Source organism: Chrysochloris asiatica, unplaced genomic scaffold (assembly GCF_000296735.1).
Source record: "Chrysochloris asiatica unplaced genomic scaffold, ChrAsi1.0 scaffold00056, whole genome shotgun sequence".
NCBI lineage: Eukaryota > Metazoa > Chordata > Mammalia > Afrosoricida > Chrysochloridae > Chrysochloris > Chrysochloris asiatica.
This window is the reverse complement of record NW_006408574.1, coordinates 1,796,086-1,814,929: the sequence shown is the minus strand read 5'-3', so window position 1 is coordinate 1,814,929 and position 18,844 is coordinate 1,796,086. Positions and strand designations below refer to the sequence as shown.

General features: G+C 51.6%; 1 protein-coding gene across 1 annotated transcript in view; it reads left to right on the top strand.

Annotated features, from left to right (window-relative positions):
• Window positions 1-18,844, top strand: part of CAMSAP1 (calmodulin regulated spectrin-associated protein 1) — a 76,272-nt gene that overhangs the window by 42,598 nt on the left and 14,830 nt on the right. The window contains exons 4-9 of the mRNA XM_006863687.1: window positions 4,687-4,767; window positions 7,404-7,545; window positions 14,557-14,696; window positions 14,780-14,876; window positions 17,253-17,415; window positions 17,969-18,054. Of these exons, the coding sequence (XP_006863749.1) occupies window positions 4,687-4,767; window positions 7,404-7,545; window positions 14,557-14,696; window positions 14,780-14,876; window positions 17,253-17,415; window positions 17,969-18,054 (709 nt within the window). The remainder of the gene's footprint in view (window positions 1-4,686; window positions 4,768-7,403; window positions 7,546-14,556; window positions 14,697-14,779; window positions 14,877-17,252; window positions 17,416-17,968; window positions 18,055-18,844) is intronic.

Below are 18,844 nucleotides of genomic sequence, written 5' to 3'. Positions count from 1 at the left end.
ATGTTTTTTGTGTTCTTCCTTGTCAGTTTCCTCATAGTTTTAATGTTTCCATGTTCTTCTTGAATTTTCATGTTCTTGGTATGTTGTGACGTGGTCATTTTCTTTGAGGTTACCTTATGTTTCATGATCTTTTTCCTCCACTTAATACAGTCTAATTTTATCCTGTAATCTATCTGGCCTTCTCACCATCTGGGTCTCTGTTCCTATGTGTTTATCTTCACATTGTAATTGTATTGATCATAGACTCACCTCCCAGACCCTCTGAATTTGTTCTGACAGTTTTGTTCTGTTCTTGGCGCTTCCATCTGTAGATTGAGTTCTGGGTGGTGCTGCCATGTATGTCAGTCTCAGGTTGTTGTCTGTTCTTGTTGCTTCTCAGTCCACAGAACTTCCTTTAGGATGTTTTTTCTTAGCAGGGTTGGCTTTGGAAAAATCCCTTAGCTTCTGTTTATCCTGGAATAGTTTGATTACACCTTTGTATTTGATTGACAGCTCTGCTAGAGAAAGGATTCTTGGTTGGTAGGTGTCTCCCCATTGCCTTCTTGCCTGCATGGTTTCTGCTGAGAGAGCTGAGCTTAATCTCACTTGCTTGCTTTTGTATGTAACGCTTCTCTTTTCTCTTGCAGCTTTCCAGGAGTGTCTCCTCATCTTTGATTTTGCAGAGCTTGATTATGATATGTCTTCATAATTTTCTTTTGGGGGTCTATCATTCTTGAATGCTTATCTTTTCAGTTTTCAGGTGTTGGAGGAATTTTCTTCCAGCAGCTCTTCAACTGTCTCCTCTGTGGACTTGTGTGATTCTTCCTGTTCCGGAATGCTGATAATTCTTAACTTATTCCTCTTCATATTGTCTGACATGAATCTTAGACCGTCTTCAGATTTTTTTTTTTTTTTAATCCTTTTTTTCTGCTTGCTCTTCTATCTTAGTAGTATTGAGAGATTTGTCTTCCAGCTCACTAGTTCTGGTTTCCATCTCTTCAGTTCTACGCCTTTACCCTTTCAGTGTACTGTGTATTTCTGATACTCTGTTATTAATCGTTTGGACCTCTTTCTATAGGTTTTGAATTGGTTCCAATGCTGTATCTATCTTATTTGATTGTTCCTGTAGTGCTTTCCTGACTTCTTCCTTATTTTTCTCAACTCCACTTTGAAGTGTTTTGATACATTTTATAATCATTTTTCTGCATTCCTTCTCAGACATTTCCAAGGTCTGCCCTCCTTCCAGTGTGGAGTGTAGGTCTACTTCCAGCTCATTTGTCTCAGTCACTTTATCTTGTTTCTGGACATGTGCTGATATGGGCATCTGTTTTTGCTTCTTGGACATGTTCAGTCATTACCTGTGACCTTAATACTTCATTGAGTGTGTGTTTTGGTATTTTTTATGCTTTCTGATGGCCTCCAGGTAGATGTGATCAGGTGATGGGCTTCCCTTTTCACTCTTCTTATTATTATCAGAGTAAACTTTTGCAGGTGTTGTCTGCCTTCCTGGTGTATGGCAGTTGGTATTGGTTCTTGCCTGTGGATTGTGGGGTTTTATAGCATGTGATTATATGACAACAATTGCTGTCTCTTCTTGTGTAATACCCCTAAAGGTAAAAGGAAGAACCAATGAAACAAAACAGCAACAGCAAAAAACCCCAATTGTATATTGTAGTCTATAATTGAAGAAGAGAGAGAAGAGAGAGAAAAAATACTGTAACCTAATGTGAGTGACTTTAATGTCCTCTTTCAGCTTCTTGCCTTCAGGGCCGCCTGAGAAATTTGAAGATGCCGCTGTTGGTTGTTATGATGAAACTCAGGATTTAATTTTCAGCCTGTTTTGTTTTTAGTCTCTCTCCCACTCCACAACCCCCATTCTGGCCTTTTCTCTATTAATAAACAGTTCAGGGCTGGCTGTGGCCGTTTTGCGCTGCCGTTTGGTTTTAAGTGGGGACTGCCCCTTTAAATGCTGAGAGGATCTGTGCGCATGTGTGGTAGAAGAAACCCTCCAGTGGTGGGGGTGGGGAGTGTCCACTCGCTCAGGCACCCCGTCTCATCACCAGAATGGAGGTGCACAGACAGCAAGAGGCCAATGAACAGATACCAAAAAAAAACCCAGAACAAAATAAAACAAAACAAAACATATTGTTCAACCTTTGTCTCCAAGGTTCCCGCAGGCGTCAGTCTGTGGTGGGTCTGCTTGCTCCCCCCGCTTAGTCTTGTTGTTTGGTCTCACCCAAATTGTTGACTCTGGGCCGCTGAGGGAGACAGGTTCGAAAATACGAGCGTTCTTGCTTCCGCTACAAGTTCCCCTGGCTATATGCCTCCAAACTTTTTAAATATTCCTATATATAGTGGTTCAGAGTTTTGGAGCTCTTCCCTGAACCTGTTTCATCTGGTATTCTGTGTTATTGCTGACGGAGCTCTTCACTGCACCTCTACCCTATCGGCCATCAAGCCCTCCCTCCTCTGAGCATAGGATTCTTGGTTGGCAGTTTTTTGCTTTGTTTTTTTTTTTTAACTTTTTATTGTGAATTGAGGGAATGTTGGCAGACAAGACCATCAGTGTACATTCAACAAATCCTACACTTTGTTTCGTCTCAATGATTGCAATCCCCCCTGCAATACGAGTTTCCTACTTCCTCCCTGTGGGGCCTGTTTCCATTCCAGTCTCATTCCCATCCCTTCCCAACTTTGTCCTTAGGGACATGTTGCCCTTTTGATTTTAAATGAGTGACTGTCCCATCTTTTATAGTGAGTGTACCTTACTAGTGTTCTTGTGCCCCCCCACCCCCAACACCCATCTACTGCTTGACTGAAAATTGGGGCACGAGGGTGTGTTCCTTTCCAGACCTGAAGGGTGGTCAAGGGCCATAGTCCCCCAGTTTCTTTCTGATCGGTAAGCCTGGTCTTTGATAGATATAATTTTGAGTTGTGTTCCACAGTTTCTTCTAGTGTATCTGGGACCTTCTCATGTGCTCTCTTTCAGAGCAGTTAGTAAGTGGTAGCTGGGGCACCATCGAGTTCTTCTCATCTCAGAGTCACGCAGACTAATGGTCACTTGTTCCATTGGTCTGTTGGACTCGTTGGTTTCAAGCCTCTTCAGTTCTCATCACTCTTTCTTTTGCACATCGAGAGACCAATAGTTGCGCCTTAAATAGCTACTCACGGGCTTTTAAGATCGCAGTTGCTACTCACCACAGTAGGATGTAGAACATTGTCTTTGTGGACTGTGCTCTGCCAGTTGACCATGGTGTCCGCCCAGACTATGGTCCTTAACCCCCAAGTCCAGCACCTCACTGGATTGGAAATGTTTTTCTTGCAGAGTTTTATGTATATCTTGCCATTGTTGTCTTGCTGCATGCTTGCTGCTGAGAAATTACAGCTTAAGTCCTGTTAGTTCCTTGTCCGTAGGTTTTCCTTTTCCCGGGGCTGCTCTCAGGATTCGTCCTTGTCTTTGGTTTGTTTGAGAGTTTGATTATAATGTCTTGGTGATTTTCTTTTGGTGTTTATCCTGTTTGGAATTTGTTTAATCTTTCTTAATCTTCTCATCTTTCGTGATGTTGGGAAAGTTTTCTACCAGCAACTCTTGGACGATTTTCTGTATGGTTTTATTAGTTCTGGAATTCCAATCACACATAACTTATTCCTCTTTGATAGTGTCCCACATAAATCTTAGGATTTTTAAATTATTCTTTCTGATTGTTCCTCTTGGAGGAAGATTTGTCTTCAAGCTCACTGATTCAATTCTACTTTGTCCTTTCAATGTATTGTTTATTTCTGGAGTCTTTCTGTTTGGTTTCCAACTTGTCATGTGTTTTTTTCCGTTCTGGTATTGGTTTCCTGAATTCTTCTTGCGTTCGTTCGTTGGTCTTTATCTCAGTTCATTGAAGTGACCCCAGTGGCATTCTTTTAAGTCCCTGATCAAGCAGTTGTGATCTCTTTTCTGTTTGTATTTTGGTCACTTGTCTGAGGCACTCTGCCTTGTTTCCTCGGAGACATTGAGATGTCGTTGTGTTAGTGTGTAATTGGTGGTTGTTTGCTGGCTGGCCTGTTTTCCGACATTCATCACCTATCCTTGCTGGGTGTGACGGGGACTGGGAGCAAGTGTGTGCAGCGGAGCTCAGGGCGATTCATCATTTTCAGTTTGGTTCCACATTTTTCTCCCGCTCTTTCCAGGACCTTTGAATGTGCTCCCTTTCAGAGCAGCTGGTAGCGCTAGCCTGGCCCCATCTAGCCCTCTGCATGGCCCCAGATTCATGACTTGGTTGGATTCATTGTCTCCACACACCTTCAGTTTTCTTCTTCTGGATCAGAAGAGACCAGTTGTTGTTCCTTAGATGGCTGCTTTGGAGCTTTTAAGACCCCAGGTGCTGCTCCTCCAGGTAGAAGGATGTAGAGCGTTCTTTGTGGACTGTGTATTGCCAGGTGACCTTGCTGAGATGTTTTCATAGTTTCAAGGGTGAGTGTTTGTAAGGGAGCTCTTGGTGGGCGTGGGTGTGACGGAGCCTTGCCTGGTGGTCCTGAGACATGAGTGGCCCCTGTCAACTTTGCAGTGGGTGCTGGCTGCACGGTGCCAGGGGTCCTGACGTTCCCAGGAGCACAGAGTCCCAGCAGCCCCTGCATCCTAGAGGTGGTGGCAGGGCAGAGAGCCGAGCCAGGGCATGAAAGCAGCTGCCGCCTTCATGCGGTTTTCTTCTATTTCAGGTGAATTTGAAAATGCGAGAGATCACAGAGAAAGATGTGAAGCTGAAGCAGCAGCTGCTGGAAAGCCCCGCCCACCAAAAGGTAAGGGGGGCGGGGCTTCTGCGGGTGCATCACATGACCGCACAACAGAGGGCCAGGCACATTGCCCCTGCTGCACCAGGACAGGGACCAGTGTGTGTGTGTCTGTGGGGGTGGGGGGTGGGGGAAGAAATGCCCGTTGCCCAAGGGTGCCTGTGAGGCCCAGTGTGTACCTGGTGGTGTCCCTGCCCGTAAAGCCTCTGGTGTGGTCCAGAGATACCCTGTGGGCCTGGGACCAGCTGCGAATGTGCGCTGTCCTCCCCACCACAGTGTGCCTTGTCTCCGGGGCCTGCTGCTGGTGAGCACCCGAGATGGCCCCGGGCTGCACCTGTGTTAGCAGTTCCTCCCTCCCTCTCCCTTGAGGAGACACCCCCGGCCTTAGCCAGGGGCTGCAGCTGTGTTAGCTCCCCCCACCTTCCTCCATGCTGTGTGAGTCAGGCCCCTCTCTCCTGAGTTTCTGAGTGTCCTCTGCTGCCACCAACCATCGAGGTGGAGGGGCTGCTCGTCTCCTGCTCTGGTCCTTGGAGCACCACACCGCCTGAGGGTTGTGTCCACCGGTGGCTCTGTCCCTCGGGGCTGCTGCCTCGGCCTCTACATGCCGGTGGAATGTTCTCAGGGTGCTCTGCTGACCTCTCCTTCCTCCTTCCCCGCTTCCTCGCAGTCTCCCTCCAAGTGGTACTGGAAGCTGGTGCCTGTAAGTGGACAACTGACCAGCTGCCACCAGCGTATCGCATCCACTCATCACTCGCTTCCATTGAAAGCCGCGCTCTGTCCCCTGTGTCTGTGTTCCTGTGCTGTTCCCGCCCCGTGTGTGCTGGCGCTCCAGCTCAGCTATAGGCCGTAGACCACAGCCAGCATAGTTTTACCCAGCGCCTTTGGGGGTCGTAGAGCGTTGTCTCCTTCTGGTCCCTTTGAGTTACTGGTTTGCGTGATCAGTGTAGGCTCAGGTGGCAGGACTTCCTCTCCCAGGAGAGGACAGAAGTGTGACTCCATATGACTGGTGCTTCCTGACACCACCTTCCCTGGTGCTAACGCTGAACTGGCAGTCCCCCTTGCTCTGTAGCTCCCCGGTGCCTCTGTCCAGCCCCTGGTGACCCCTGCCTACCTGGAGCGGGGGTGCTCTCCCTCATGCCCAGGGAATGCTTGAGTGAGGTCCGCTCTTTGTGGGGAAGTGCCTCCTGGGCCAACAGCACTGGTTAAGTGATCCTTGATCTGGACCCCAGGCCTTTTGTGGGGGAGGCATCTGCCGGCAGCAGGGCCCCTTTGAGCAGCGGTTTTTCTGCTCGCTGGGTTCACTCGCTCTGCTTCCCTTGGAAAACCGTGTCTGAGAAAGAAGAGGAAGGCATTTTGATGGACACTTATATTCTTTTAATGTCTTGAACCCTAAAATCCAGAGCGCGCAGTATTTCTGCTGCACCAGGGTTACTGAGGGCAGTCAGGGACTCCCCCCAGAAACCTGTGTCAGATGGGAGGGTGGCCAAGAGGCCCCTTTATAGCAAGAGGACAGGAGTGGGCTAGATGATCAGCTCCTGACATTGGACCCTACAGCCGAGGGGACCCCTGAAATTCAGAGAGGGTGTTGCCTTTTTTGAGCCCCATCATCCATTTCTAAATGAGACCCCATCTGCTTCACCGCATGCCTGTGGCCGTGTCTGCTGTCTGTCTGGAAGCCTGAGACTGGGCATGTGGTGATGTCTGCATGCTGGTCCTGCGGAGCGTGCACGTGTGGACTCTGTGAGTCGGGTGCGGCGGCACTGAGAAACAAGTTAAGTCCTGGCTGCACACATCACTGAAGCGAAACGAATGTGTGAGAAGCTGTACTGAGCCGCAGCGCCCACTGAGGTCCCGGCTTTCACTCCTCGCTTGCCGAGAGGCACTTTATCTTTGGGGTGGCCCTCAGCAACCTGTAGCTTTTCTCTCCACTCTCTGTACGGCGTTCTCTTGTCTGGAGAAATTGCGGCCTTGGGACATGCCACGTTATCACGCTGTCTTGTGGCGGGCTGTGTAGATGTGTTTACTGTGGGCCTTTGGAAGCCCCCCTCAGTGGCATGTGGCGTCTGTAAGGGGAAGCTCGGCTGGTCAGTAGCCAGGTCCTGACTTCCTCTGAGCGCTCCAGGACCATCGCCTCTCGTGGGCTTACCTGCCCAAGCCTCTATTGCTGGCCTGAGGCTGGTTATTTTCTCATTCCCAGTCTGTCTTACCGGGTTTCTGAAATGTCCCAAACTGTGTCTCAGTGCTGCCTCGTGTCTCTGTCCAGGGCAGCAGGCAGGGCTGACCACATCGAGAAGAGCAGCAGCTGCTTGGTTGTCTGAGCACCGAGATGTCCACCATTTAGCTTGTTTCTCATCAGTGTATAGTGTCGGCTTCTGTAGTCTAGATGTGCGCTCTGCTCCTGGGAGGCAGGCCCAGGCTGTCTCTGTGTGCCCAGTTAGCTGGCACAGCCATGAAGCCCCCTGTTGTACCCAGACCCCTGGGCCTTAACATACATGTTCCAGGCAAAGCCTGTGCCCCAGACCTCCTGAGCTTTCTCCAGACGGTGCACTAGCTGTGAGGCTGTGTGGTCAGACAGTTTGCCTGCAACATATATGGTCACCACCAGGCCTCACAGGGAGAGACAGCCTTCCTTCAACCCCCTGCAGGTCCGCTATCGACGAGAGCACCTTTCTAGTCGGCAGGCGCCCTTCTTCCCGCTGCTGGAGGACTTGATGAAGGACTGCAGTGACGGCGCAGGGCTCCTGGTAGTCATCCACTACTACTGCCCTGAGCACATGAGACTGGACGGTGAGTGAAGGTGCAGTCCTCGCTGGGCCCAGCTCGCCTGCATGCCACCTGAGACACTTCCTTTGCCTGTAGGCTGCACAAGTCGGGACCCACAGGCTTATACTTGAAGGAGCCCTGGTTACACACTCAACTGCAAACCACCCACCCAGTGGCTCTGCGGGAGAATGCCTGGCCATCTACCCCCATAAAGGTGATAGGGTGGGTGGTGGTTCTCTGCCCCATGAGCAGGGTCACTGTGAGCGAGGACTAGCTTCTGATTTCATCAGCGTGTTACGGAGAGCGTGTGAGGATGTCCCAGGCTGCAATTGGTGAAAAGCATCTAGAACTTAGTTTACAGATAGGAAAGTGGCTACAAACCCCCCTTCTTTACAAAATGCCACCAGCAGCTCCTACGTGTGTGACCGGGCGTTGTGGTGGTGATACGTCTGTCTTGAAGGCCCTGTGAGTGGGCGGGAGTGGACACAGGACCACACTGTCCCCATAGACGAATGGAGAGAGCGACCAGACCTCTGTCCTCCTGCTCCACGTGGACAGTGCTGGACCATGCTGTTCCTGTAGATAAATAGTGTGACCAGACCCTCAGAAGGCTTCCTGTCAGAAGGGATAGAGTTTGCATTCCTGTGTGGTGTGGGAGTCCTGGTAGAGAGGGAATGGGAGAGCTTGAGAGTTAACCAGCTGTGCTGGGATATGTCCACGTCAGGCCCGGGGCAGACACCTTGCAGGCTGGGGACGTGTCCACAGCAGAGCCAACGACAAGGCTAGCTCTGTGAGCTCAGGTCATAGAGGGGCCGCCTGCTGTGGGGCACCAGACAGAACGACACAGTCCATCCTTTGGGTGTAGAGGAGCCACGAGGAGAGACAGGGGCTGTCCTTGGACCTGGCACTTTTTTTCTGTGGCCCTGTCCACCTTCTGGCCTTCTGCATTGGGCCTGGTCTGCCTTTGGCCTGCCTACTGGGGGCCTTGGGCAAGGAGACTCGCCTGAGAGAGAAAGCGGCCGGCTCACAGAGCGATGCAGTGACTCCGAGGTTCCTGGGGCTGCCCCCTGCTTCATCGCAGACTGAGAAGTGTGAGTTTCGGGGGAAACTGGCAGCTCAGATTGAGCACCCCAGACACGGATTGTTGGCCACAGAAAAATCTCCCGGGGCCACAGACACCTCGAGCAGAGTTGACAGGCAGCTCAGCACAGCAGCCACGGGACCACACTTTAAATGGTGGGTTGTTCCAGTTATCTAAGTCAGGACACACGGACATTGGGGAGTCTCCGCAGAGCCAGAGAGCTGGCGTTTCCCCTCAGTCTCAGGCTACTGCCGCCCTCCCAGTGTCAAAGAGCTGAGAAACCCAGGAAGATCCCACAAGCCACAGGAGAGATGGTGGTGGGTGAGTGGGCACGGGCCTGTGAGACCAGGACAGGACAGCGTGTGTGTGAGCAAGTGAGAGCTATGTCCACAAGGACAAGAAATGTACCCAGGAACATCCTGAAGGAGATGAGGGCTGCACGGTCAGGGCTCGCCACATCAGAGTGCTTGGACTCCCTGGGATGTCGGATCTCACTGGGGCCTGTCAGCTAGACCTCCAGAATGCCCAGGGACACGCCTGTCCACCGTGGACACCATCAGCAGGGCTAGAGAAGCTTTAGAAACAAGCGCAGGCCTCACTGGAGTGAAGCCCGGTCTGCAGGCCTGAGGGCTGCGTGGAGCCCGGCCACCTGACAGTGGATAGCAGGTGTGGTACCGCGAGTTTACTCGGTGTGGCTCTTCTAGCCTTAGTGTGCCATGCCCCCCCAACAATGTCCAGGACCCTAGCTTGGGGGTTGGTAGGTTTTGCCGTCAGCAAAGTGGAGACTGGTAATCCTGAACCGTGAAGAGAGAGGAAGCACGCAGGGGGCCTGAGAGCCTGCAGGGGAGGCAGGGCTGGGGAGCAGGGCTGTGAGCTTCCAGGCCCACAGACGGAATCCAGCTGAGCGCCTTTGGCCAGGAGGCTGGTGTGTAGAATTGGCTGCTCTTTGGACATTTATCCGCCGCACTAAGGGATCTTGTACCACTCATCCAAGCAGGGCAGAGGCCACAGGGCCACATGGCAGGGAGGTCCAGGACTAGAGAGAGGGGTGCCTGTGGCATGGCTGACCCCCGAGTCTGTTTCCAACCCTGAATCCGCCCCCTTCACTTCCCTAATAAACCCCATCATCTGAGTGTTGTCTCTGAGTGCTCTGTGGCTACTGCAGAGGAGCATGGAACCCAGATGTGAAGCAGAGTACTGGGGGCGCGTCTGTTGGTGTCAGAATAGGGTAAAGGAGGCTGGAGGGGGAAGGCCAGGCTGTCCTCCACCTCAGGCATTGGCCTTGATTCTCCTTCCCCTTTGTGAAGCCCGGGGAGGTCAGACGTGGTCTCCAGGCTGTTTTTGTAGCAGGTGAGTAATGCCCTTAGGGATTGGCAAGGCTTATCGGGTGTGCGCTTCTGTTGCTAGATGCCATTGAGTGGATTCGGACCTCTAGTGACTCTGTGCACTGTCCAGTCCTGCTCTGCCCTCACAACTGTGACATGTTTGAACCCTTCTGCTGCTGTGCCAGTCCATCTGTCCAGGGTCTCCCACTTAGTAGCTGACCTCCACTTTCCTAGGCTTGGTGTCCTTCTCCAGGGACTTGTCCCTCTGAGAGCGTCTCCTTACTTCCAAGGAGCCCCTGACTGTGTGCTTCCTCCAGGACGCTTTGTTGGCAAATACGAGGGAGAAGCTGGGGGTGGGGCAGAGAAGTCCTGGGTTTCCCAACAAGCTTGTTCCATACTGAGGCTTTTTCAAGACTTCATGTGCCTCGTTAAAATAGAAATGAAAAGTTATAGTACATTATTAGTCAATGGAAATTTCAGTTTTTGAGAACATGCAAATAAAGCCTGTTGGTTAATAAAATAACCCCCGGAAAGACTGATCATGGGAAGAGGCCAGAACACAGACTATTTGCAGTGGACAAGAGGACATACATAGAGATCTTCAAAACCCCAAAGCCAGCCCAGCTGAATGGCCTATAACTCACAGGCGGCCTGTACGACAGACTAGAACATAGAGCTGCCCCAGAGGCTCTCCCAGGTGGTCAGTCTTGGTATGTGGAAGAAAACCCTTAGAACAGCCTGCTGGGTTTGAACTGCCAACTTTTCTGTTAGCAGCTGAGTACTGTCACCTGCATTTGAACCGTTAGATGAAACGGGCTATCTGCTGTTGAACTGAGAAGAGACAGGCCCACATCTGTCTCATCACCGCCCCCCACCCCACATACACACAGAGTGTAGGCCCACACAGGCCACTCTGGGGGGGCAGTCTGCTGGAGTCTACACCAGGACCTCTTGATCTGGGGCGGTGTTAAACCGGAGAAGCGGCACACGGCTGACACTCACTGAGAGAGGGAAACACCCTGTATGAAGTTGTCTCCCTGAAGAGGGTTTCGGAGGTTATAGAGCTTTATGGGAGCAGACAGCTCACCTTTCTCCTGAACCGCCGACCTTGTGGTTAGCAGTCCAGTGCTTAAACTACAGCACCAGCAGAGTTCTGTATGTGACGTAGTAGAAACTAGAGCGCAGTAAGCAGGGCACCAGGGTTCTATGGGCTCAGCTCTGTGCGGGAGGCCATTTCTGAACACGCTCTGCCCACTTGGGATGCGGTGGTGGTGGTCCAAGCCCACTGACAGCAGAGCTGCGTCACAATGAAGCTATGCAGGAGTCCCTGAGACGGCCCTGCAGAGAAGGGGCGTGGAGCCCACCCTGCACACTGCGTGAGGACGTGCCTGTCAAGTATGTGGGGATCAAGTCACCCCGCAGAGTGGGTGCTGACACTCTCCCTCAGCATGAGGAAGAAGACCAGAAGCAGTATTACGAAAGTGGTCATTTCCCCAGATGGTTCTAGAGAGAACTTTGTTTTTACAGAACTGAAAAGGAAGTGTAAAAAAATTCATGAGGAAGAGTAAGGGAGTAAGGACCAAAATAGCCAAGTTTATTTTTGTGGCTGTTCACCTTGACAACATTGGAATTTGCAGAGATGGTACCAGGGTTCCTCTGCACGTGGCTGGTGTCCTGAGGTTGTAAGGTGTCTCGTCTGTTGAGTCCTTTCTCCCACTCTTGAATACACCCGTGAGTGTTTTGACCTTCAGGGGCGTCCACAGTGAGACAGCTTTGAGGGGCAGTCCCAGTCTGCTTTTGTCCACCGTCCCAGCCCTGTCCTTTCCTGCTGCTCTCAGTCCAGAAACACGGTTGTGCCATGTTGCCATTACTTTCAAATGGGACAGTTTCTCAGCCTTCCCCAAATGGGAATCTGGAGAGTAGGGGCAGCTAGTCTGTGGACAGCGCCCACTCGGACTTGTCCGCATGTCCTTAGGATGAGATGGAGTGTGGCCAGCCAGGGGCAGATGGTGTCTGTTGATGGTCCACAGCTGTGTGTGCTGGGCTGGGCTGTGTAATCAGCTGGAACTCTGTGGGTGAGACTTTTGAGACACTGCCTACCTCCGTCTTTCACCCACTGGTTGTAGCCTGCAGAGCTGCTTCTCTAGCCCTGTTAGCGAGCACCCCCTCTTAGTGAGGGCCTCAGGATCGTTAATCTGCCCACAGCCTCAGCACCCAGTTTAAAGCAGACTCTCACCTACTACTGTCACTTTAAGTTTGTTGGTTGAATTGTCCCAGATTATAGCCAAGTTGACATTGGAGAATGAGAAAGTAAGGTACTTGTTTTACAAATGCAAAGTTTTGCTTGTCTCCAACATGAGCATCAGTGGAGTTTGGCTTCAGGGTGGCACATGTACTGAAACAACTGTGTACTGAGCTGGGACAGACAGACCTCTGTGTGGGGGTCGGACACAGGGACAGACCTCTGTGTGGGGGTTGGACACAGGGACAGACAGACCTCTGTGTGGGAGTCGGACACAGGGACAGACCTCTGTGTGGGGGTCGGACACAGGGACAGACCTCTGTGTGGGGGTCGGACACAGGGACAGACCTCTGTGTGGGGGTCGGACACAGGGACAGACCTCTGTGTGGGAGTCAGACACAGGGACAGACCTCTGTGTGGGGGTCGGACACAGGGACAGACACGAGGAAGCCTCCCCCCCCCTCACTCCCGTGGACATGGGCCTGGTACCCAAAATGTAGAAAGTTTGAAGAGAAAGTAAGGAATGTACTTTTATGGCATTGCATTGGGATGGATTACTTAAATTGCAAAAAGCACAAATAATAGACAAGTTGTTAAATGTAACCATCCATATTAAAATGTAAAATTATCCAGTGACAAGAACTTACCTAAAAGGAAAGAATGAGAAAGCGCTTATTTGCAACAAGTATAAACGGACATCCTTTTGGATTCTTTTATGGCCACAATGTGGAAAGAAGCCGTATAATGAGTGGGAGACAAGATGAACAACCAGAGATGAGACACCAACAGGCCAGTCAGCGGGTCAGGTAGAACCACAGCTGGAAATCAGGGACACGCTGTTTCAAAAAGGGACATTTCTCATGCATGGGAGCGTGGTGGTCCCAGCAGGCTGGCTGTGAGGGGAGCAGCGTGGAGGTGGATGTGGATGAGCAGAGAGAGCACGCTGGCGGACGCTGGTGGCATGAGTGACTGAGGCCCTCCGACTCAGCACAGGCCCACTGGAAACCATTCCAAGTTGGGGAAGAGCCAGGCTGCAGAATGAGAGCAGAGTTTGATAGTATTTATACAGATTCAGCAAACCAGGACCACCGCCTCCACTGTCGAGGGTTCATGGTGTATGGATGTACACTACCACGTGCAATGGAGCCCCCAGTGTGGTGCTATAGGGTAAGCACAGGACTGCGAACTGCAAGGTCAGCTGTTCAAACCCACCAGCCACTCATGGAAACCCTATTCAGGTCACTGTGAGTAGGTGCTGACTGGGTGGCACCCTACAACAACAGCTACCACGTGCTGTGAAAACACCAGCTCTAGGGAGGGGGCAGGCTGGACAGTATTTGATTTCTTAAAGAAAATAAGACCTGAACAGATAAGGTGCCATAGAGTGGGGTCTCGTCTTGACCACATTAATGAGTGTTAACGAGCTGACGTACATAATCCAGCATGCCCAGCCGCTTTGCTTTTGGGGAGACAGATTTCTGGGGGGCCCTGGAGAGCAGACCGCATAAATGAACCCGGGGCTGGGCATCTGGATTTGTACACACGTCCGAGCCCTTAAACACGTTTTGTCCCCCTTTAAAGTGGGCTTAAAGGAGCTCTGGTAGCGTAGTGGTTACGAATCGGGCTGCGAACCTTAAGGTCAGTAGTTTGAAACTACCAGCTGTTCTACAGGAGAAAGATGAGGCTTTCTGCTCCCGTAAAGATTTACAGCCTCAGAAACCCTGCCCAGGGTCGCTATGGGTCGGAATCGACTCCATGGCACTTAAACCACAAAATGTACTGAAGTTCTGTTTCTCCGGTTTTCTGGTTTCATGTGTTTAATGTCTGGGGCGTAGTAACTTGCAGTCTGAAGTCCAGCTGGTTTTGTTATCTCATTAATCTGGAGAGGCTCCCCCTCCCCCCCTTGCTCTTCCAGCTGCCTAGTACTGTCCACCCTGGGCTGCCTCTCGGGCACTCCCGAGTGAGGGTGTCCACAGACTCTGAGTCGGGCCCGCGTCCACACTGCACAGTCCCCTGAGTTCGCTCTTAGGGACAGCATCCGTTTCTCACGGGGTTGGGGGGAGAGACATCTTCCTGCAGAGGGCTTCCGACTGGGGAAGGGGCCGTAGTCCAATCTTAAAAACCAAGTCACCTGTAGTACTCATTCTAGAAAGCTAGTTACAGGGTGGCCCTGGCCACCTCTCGGGCCCTGTTTTGCCTCCGATGTTTTCCCACCAGACTGAGCACCATTTGTGGTACTTGCTGTCTCCTTGAAATCTCTTAATGGTGGTCCCTGGGTGAGTGTTGCCACAAGCTTCTCTGTAAGCGTCTCACAGTGCAGACTGGTTACCTGATTGGTGCAGCTCACTGTCTTTGTAATGTGCTTTAATTTTCTTTCTGTCGATTAGATATATGCCTGAAGGAGGTGACGTCGATGGCTGACAGTCTGTATAATATCCGACTTCTCAGAGAGTTCTCAAACGAATATCTTAACAGATGCTTCCACCTCACCTTGGAAGACATGCTGTACGCGCCCCTAGTGCTGAAGGTAATGGCGCGCTCTCCACACAGCGCTTCACCCCCTGTGTGGGTCCGCTGCTCATGGTGCCCCCCCACCCTGTCTTCTTCCAGCCGAACGTTATGGTTTTTATTGCGGAGCTTTTCTGGTGGTTTGAGAATGTCAAGCCAGAATTTGTCCAACCCAGGGACGTTCAGGAGCTGAAAGATGGTGAGTGTTGTGTACAGCAGCGGTGAGTGTGTTTGACTTGCTCCTGGAGGTAGGGAGACACGGCCTCAGCGCTCAGCTGGAGGCTGTCTGGCTCTGGGCCCTGCATCTTTGGGCCAGGACCCTGGGCCTCTAGGGGCCCCCTTCACTGGGTGCTGCTGTTCACCCTGACTGCTCTCCCCCCAAACAAGGCCACTCAGCCTTTCCTCAGGAACTGCCCACAGCACAGAGTCTGGGCGTCGGAGAAGGGCGTCCTGACTTCCAGCTAGTAAGGGGTGAATGAAGCACGAAAATGCTTTACTCAGGAAAGATGGGAAATCCAGCTGATTTAAAATGGAGACTTTTGGTTTTTCACCAAAAGATGACAAAATAAGCTAAAAAAGCAAGCAAGCAAAAAAAAACAACTAGCTAGCCACGGAGGAGAGACAGTATTTGTGATCCATGCAGCTGGTATCCAGGGGAAGAGCTGGTGCTCCTCCGAGAGAGAGAGGGTGGGCTCAGCCTCGTCTGTGACCAGGGGTCTGGAAGGGATTGGGCACACATACTCCCTGCATTGGCACACATTAGAAAACAGGCACCAGCTCACAGGGGCAGGAGACGGGGCTGTGCAGGGCCTCTGCCAGTGAGTGTTGTGTGCACCCCGAGTGTACCAAACATGTACCCCGCCGGGACCTCAAGTCCCAGGGCCTGTCTGCAGTCAGGTGAGGTTGTGGGGTGCTGGGCAGCAGTGAGGCAGGACCTCAGCTCTTTCTCATGGAGCAGAGCAGCTGCTGGGTTTGAACTGCTGACCTTTTGGTGAACAGCCCAGCCCGCTGTACCCCAAGGGCTCCTCTTACCCGCCCCAGAGCCAGTGCTGAGGTGCAGGGAAGCAGGAGATGGTGCTGATGGGTGAGGAATAGACCGGCACAGACTGGTCCTTGTCACCTTCTGGCCCACTTATTGTAAAGCTTGTGGTAAGGTGGGGTTTGGGCTGTAATTCTTCCTTAAACTGCATATTGCTGGGGGCACTTTGTGTGTGAGCCGCTGTATTTTAGTCTGAAGGGTGGGAAGCAAAGTGAATTCTTTGCCCTGGGCTCCCTTCCCTTTTCCTACCTTCATGTGAAATCAGCTTCGCCCTCACACACTAGGCTTACGAGAGCTGAACCCCACAGGGCTGCCTGTGTGCCTTTGAGGGCTGCAGATGACCCATTAGTGGGAGATGTTTGGGTTTCCTGTCTCGGACAGCCTCCCACCATACGCAGCTTTCCCGATTGTTTGATGCTACTGCAGTGGGTTTGGGTTTGGGTTGGAATGTCTTGCTGTGGGACTGTCAGATAAGCACTGTACCACCAGGTTGGTTTGAACTGCATGGACGGAGGTTCAAACCCACCAGCTGCTCCTCAGAAGCCCTATACAGGGTCGCTATGAATTGGAACCAACTCGACAGCACTTATCAACAATGACATACTGGTGGCTTAGTGGGTTACATGCTTAACTGCTACCCAAAGTCTGTTGGTTCAAGCCCACCAGTTGCCCCCCAAGGAGAAAGATGAGGCAGTCTGCCCCTGTAAATACTGCAGCCTTGTAGACACTTTGAGGTGGCTCACCTCTCTCTTGCAGGGTTGCTAGGAGCTGGGATTGACTCGAGCAGTGGGTTTGATGGGGGGCAAGCCAAGCTTGGGGTTCTCTGTCTTCTGTGTGCTGGTTGTGATCTGGAGATGAGCCAGGTAGGAGCAGTCTGCTCATAAGAATGAGCGCCACCGCACGGGATGCAGGCGTTTGGGGTTCTGTGTCGGAAGAGCTCTGTCTCCCCTGGCATCCAGGACTCGCTCCTACAGACAGGCAGCCTTGGGGTATGGTGCTGTGTCTTCCACCGAGACCTGTCCAGCTACCAGGGCTGCCGAGCCCCACTCTGTGCCTCCGCCCTTCTCCGCCTTTCTGTTGGGCAGTGGTCAGCCCTGCACTGTTATCCTTCCTCCTGGCCACCTCCTCATGGTCAAGGTTGGGAGTGATGGCCTGGAGGAGGGGTCACAGAGGTTAGTGTCTGCTCCCGGTGTCCACATGTTGCCCTAAGGGAGCGGCCTGGTATCGCTCAGCTGGCACCGGTGTCCAGCCTCGGGTGAGACGCAGGCCGAGAGCACTGCTGCCCAGGGCCCACCTCAGCTGACGCACCTGGCATGTTTCCACTTCTGAGGGCGTGCACTGCTCCTATGTGGACGTAGTCTCTAAGCCGGCACCATTCTGAGAGTACTCATCGTTCGAGACACATTTGGGGCATTTGAAGCTGTTTAGGGGAGCTTGGTTTCAGAGAAAAGCTGCGGGCCTTCTTCAGCGCTGCTTGCTGGAGTTTTCAGGAACTATAAGCAATCGGACTTGATTCTATAAAATTGCTCTTTGCAGCTAAAGCTGTGTTACAGCATAAAAGCAGCCGACCTCCTGTTCCCATCTCCAATGCCACCAAGCGCAGCTTCCTGGCCAGCCCCGCTGACCTGCAGCCGCCCACACAGCTGCCCGCTGAGGTCTGTGCCCGGTCCCACCTGCACCTGGAAGAGTCAGAGTGTCTGTAAGTCTGTCCCCTCTCCATGGGTGAGTGCTGGCAGACTTAGCTGACGTCACACAAAGTACAAGAGGTCTCAAGCCCTGGGGCAGTGTCCACTGAAATGGACTTCAGCGAGGAGATGGGATCCCTAGGCCCTGTCTGGTGGAATGCAGGCAGCCTGCATGCTGCCTCGTGACCTCAGGAGTGTTGGTCCTGGGGAGAGAGCCATGGGAAGACTGGTGTTGAGATGTAGCTGTTTAAGGAGGCCCTTCTGAGAAGGGTGGGCCCGGCCTGAGAGTCCACAGGTGGGGAGAAGAGACTTCATGGAACTGGATGAGAAGCTCAAGCGCTCACTGATTCCGGGGGGCTTGAAGTCGTTCACGGGTCTCAGGATGCTGCCACATGTGGGACCCAGCGGCTCTGACACCTGGAGACTTTGGTCCGCGGTGTGAAGTTCTTGGTTCTCTCTGGTTCCTTTTTAAGTCCTTTTGTTTTCCCCAAAGAGCCAGGACTCACAGTGGCCTTTTTGTTCCTGTATTCGTGAGCATGACTGTTTTCTCTCCTGCTCGTCTTGTAGTGGGAAAGGGGCATCTGCCTTCATGTCGTCTCAGCCATTGCTGCCACTGAGGCAGAGGCAGCAGAAGACGCTGCAGGGGGAGGACGGCCTCGGTGAGGACAAGTGCCCCGTCCCATCCTGTCCCATCCCCACACTCCCCTGTGGATGTATATGCACACTCCTAAGTCATGTAGCACGAATGAGTAGATGTGCACAAATGTGTAGTTACATGAGCATGCTCATTAGTGTATGTGTGTACACGTCCTGCATGTGTGTGTATACGTATATATATAAAAGCACACGCAGCATGAGCGAGTAGATGTGCACATACGTGTGTAGTTACATGAGCACACTCAGTGTATGTGTGTACAGATCCTGTGTGTGTGTATATATATATGTGTGTGTGTGTGTATATATGAGCACACGCAGCATGAGCAAGTAGATGTGTACATATATTATGTAGTTACATGAGCACACTCACCAAAAGTGTTTGTGTATGTGCCTGTGAATATGTTGTACATATATGTGCACACAATATACATATGTCCACATACTGTATATATATACATGAGCATGCGCACGTGAGTGGATAGATGTATGTGTGTACATATATTGTACACACACACATATATGCACACAGTATATATCTATACATACTGTGTATACATACACGTGTGTATAGATGCATATATGTGTATATATAAACACATAAGTATACAATGTACACATATTGTATATATAAACACGTGTATATGTACATATACTGTTATATGTAAGCACATGTGTATGAGTTGTTATGTTGTTGTTAAGTGCCGTCGAGTCGGTTCCGACCCATAGCGACCCTGTACAGGGTTTCCGAGGGTGTAAATCTTTACGGGAGTAGAAAGCCTCATCTTT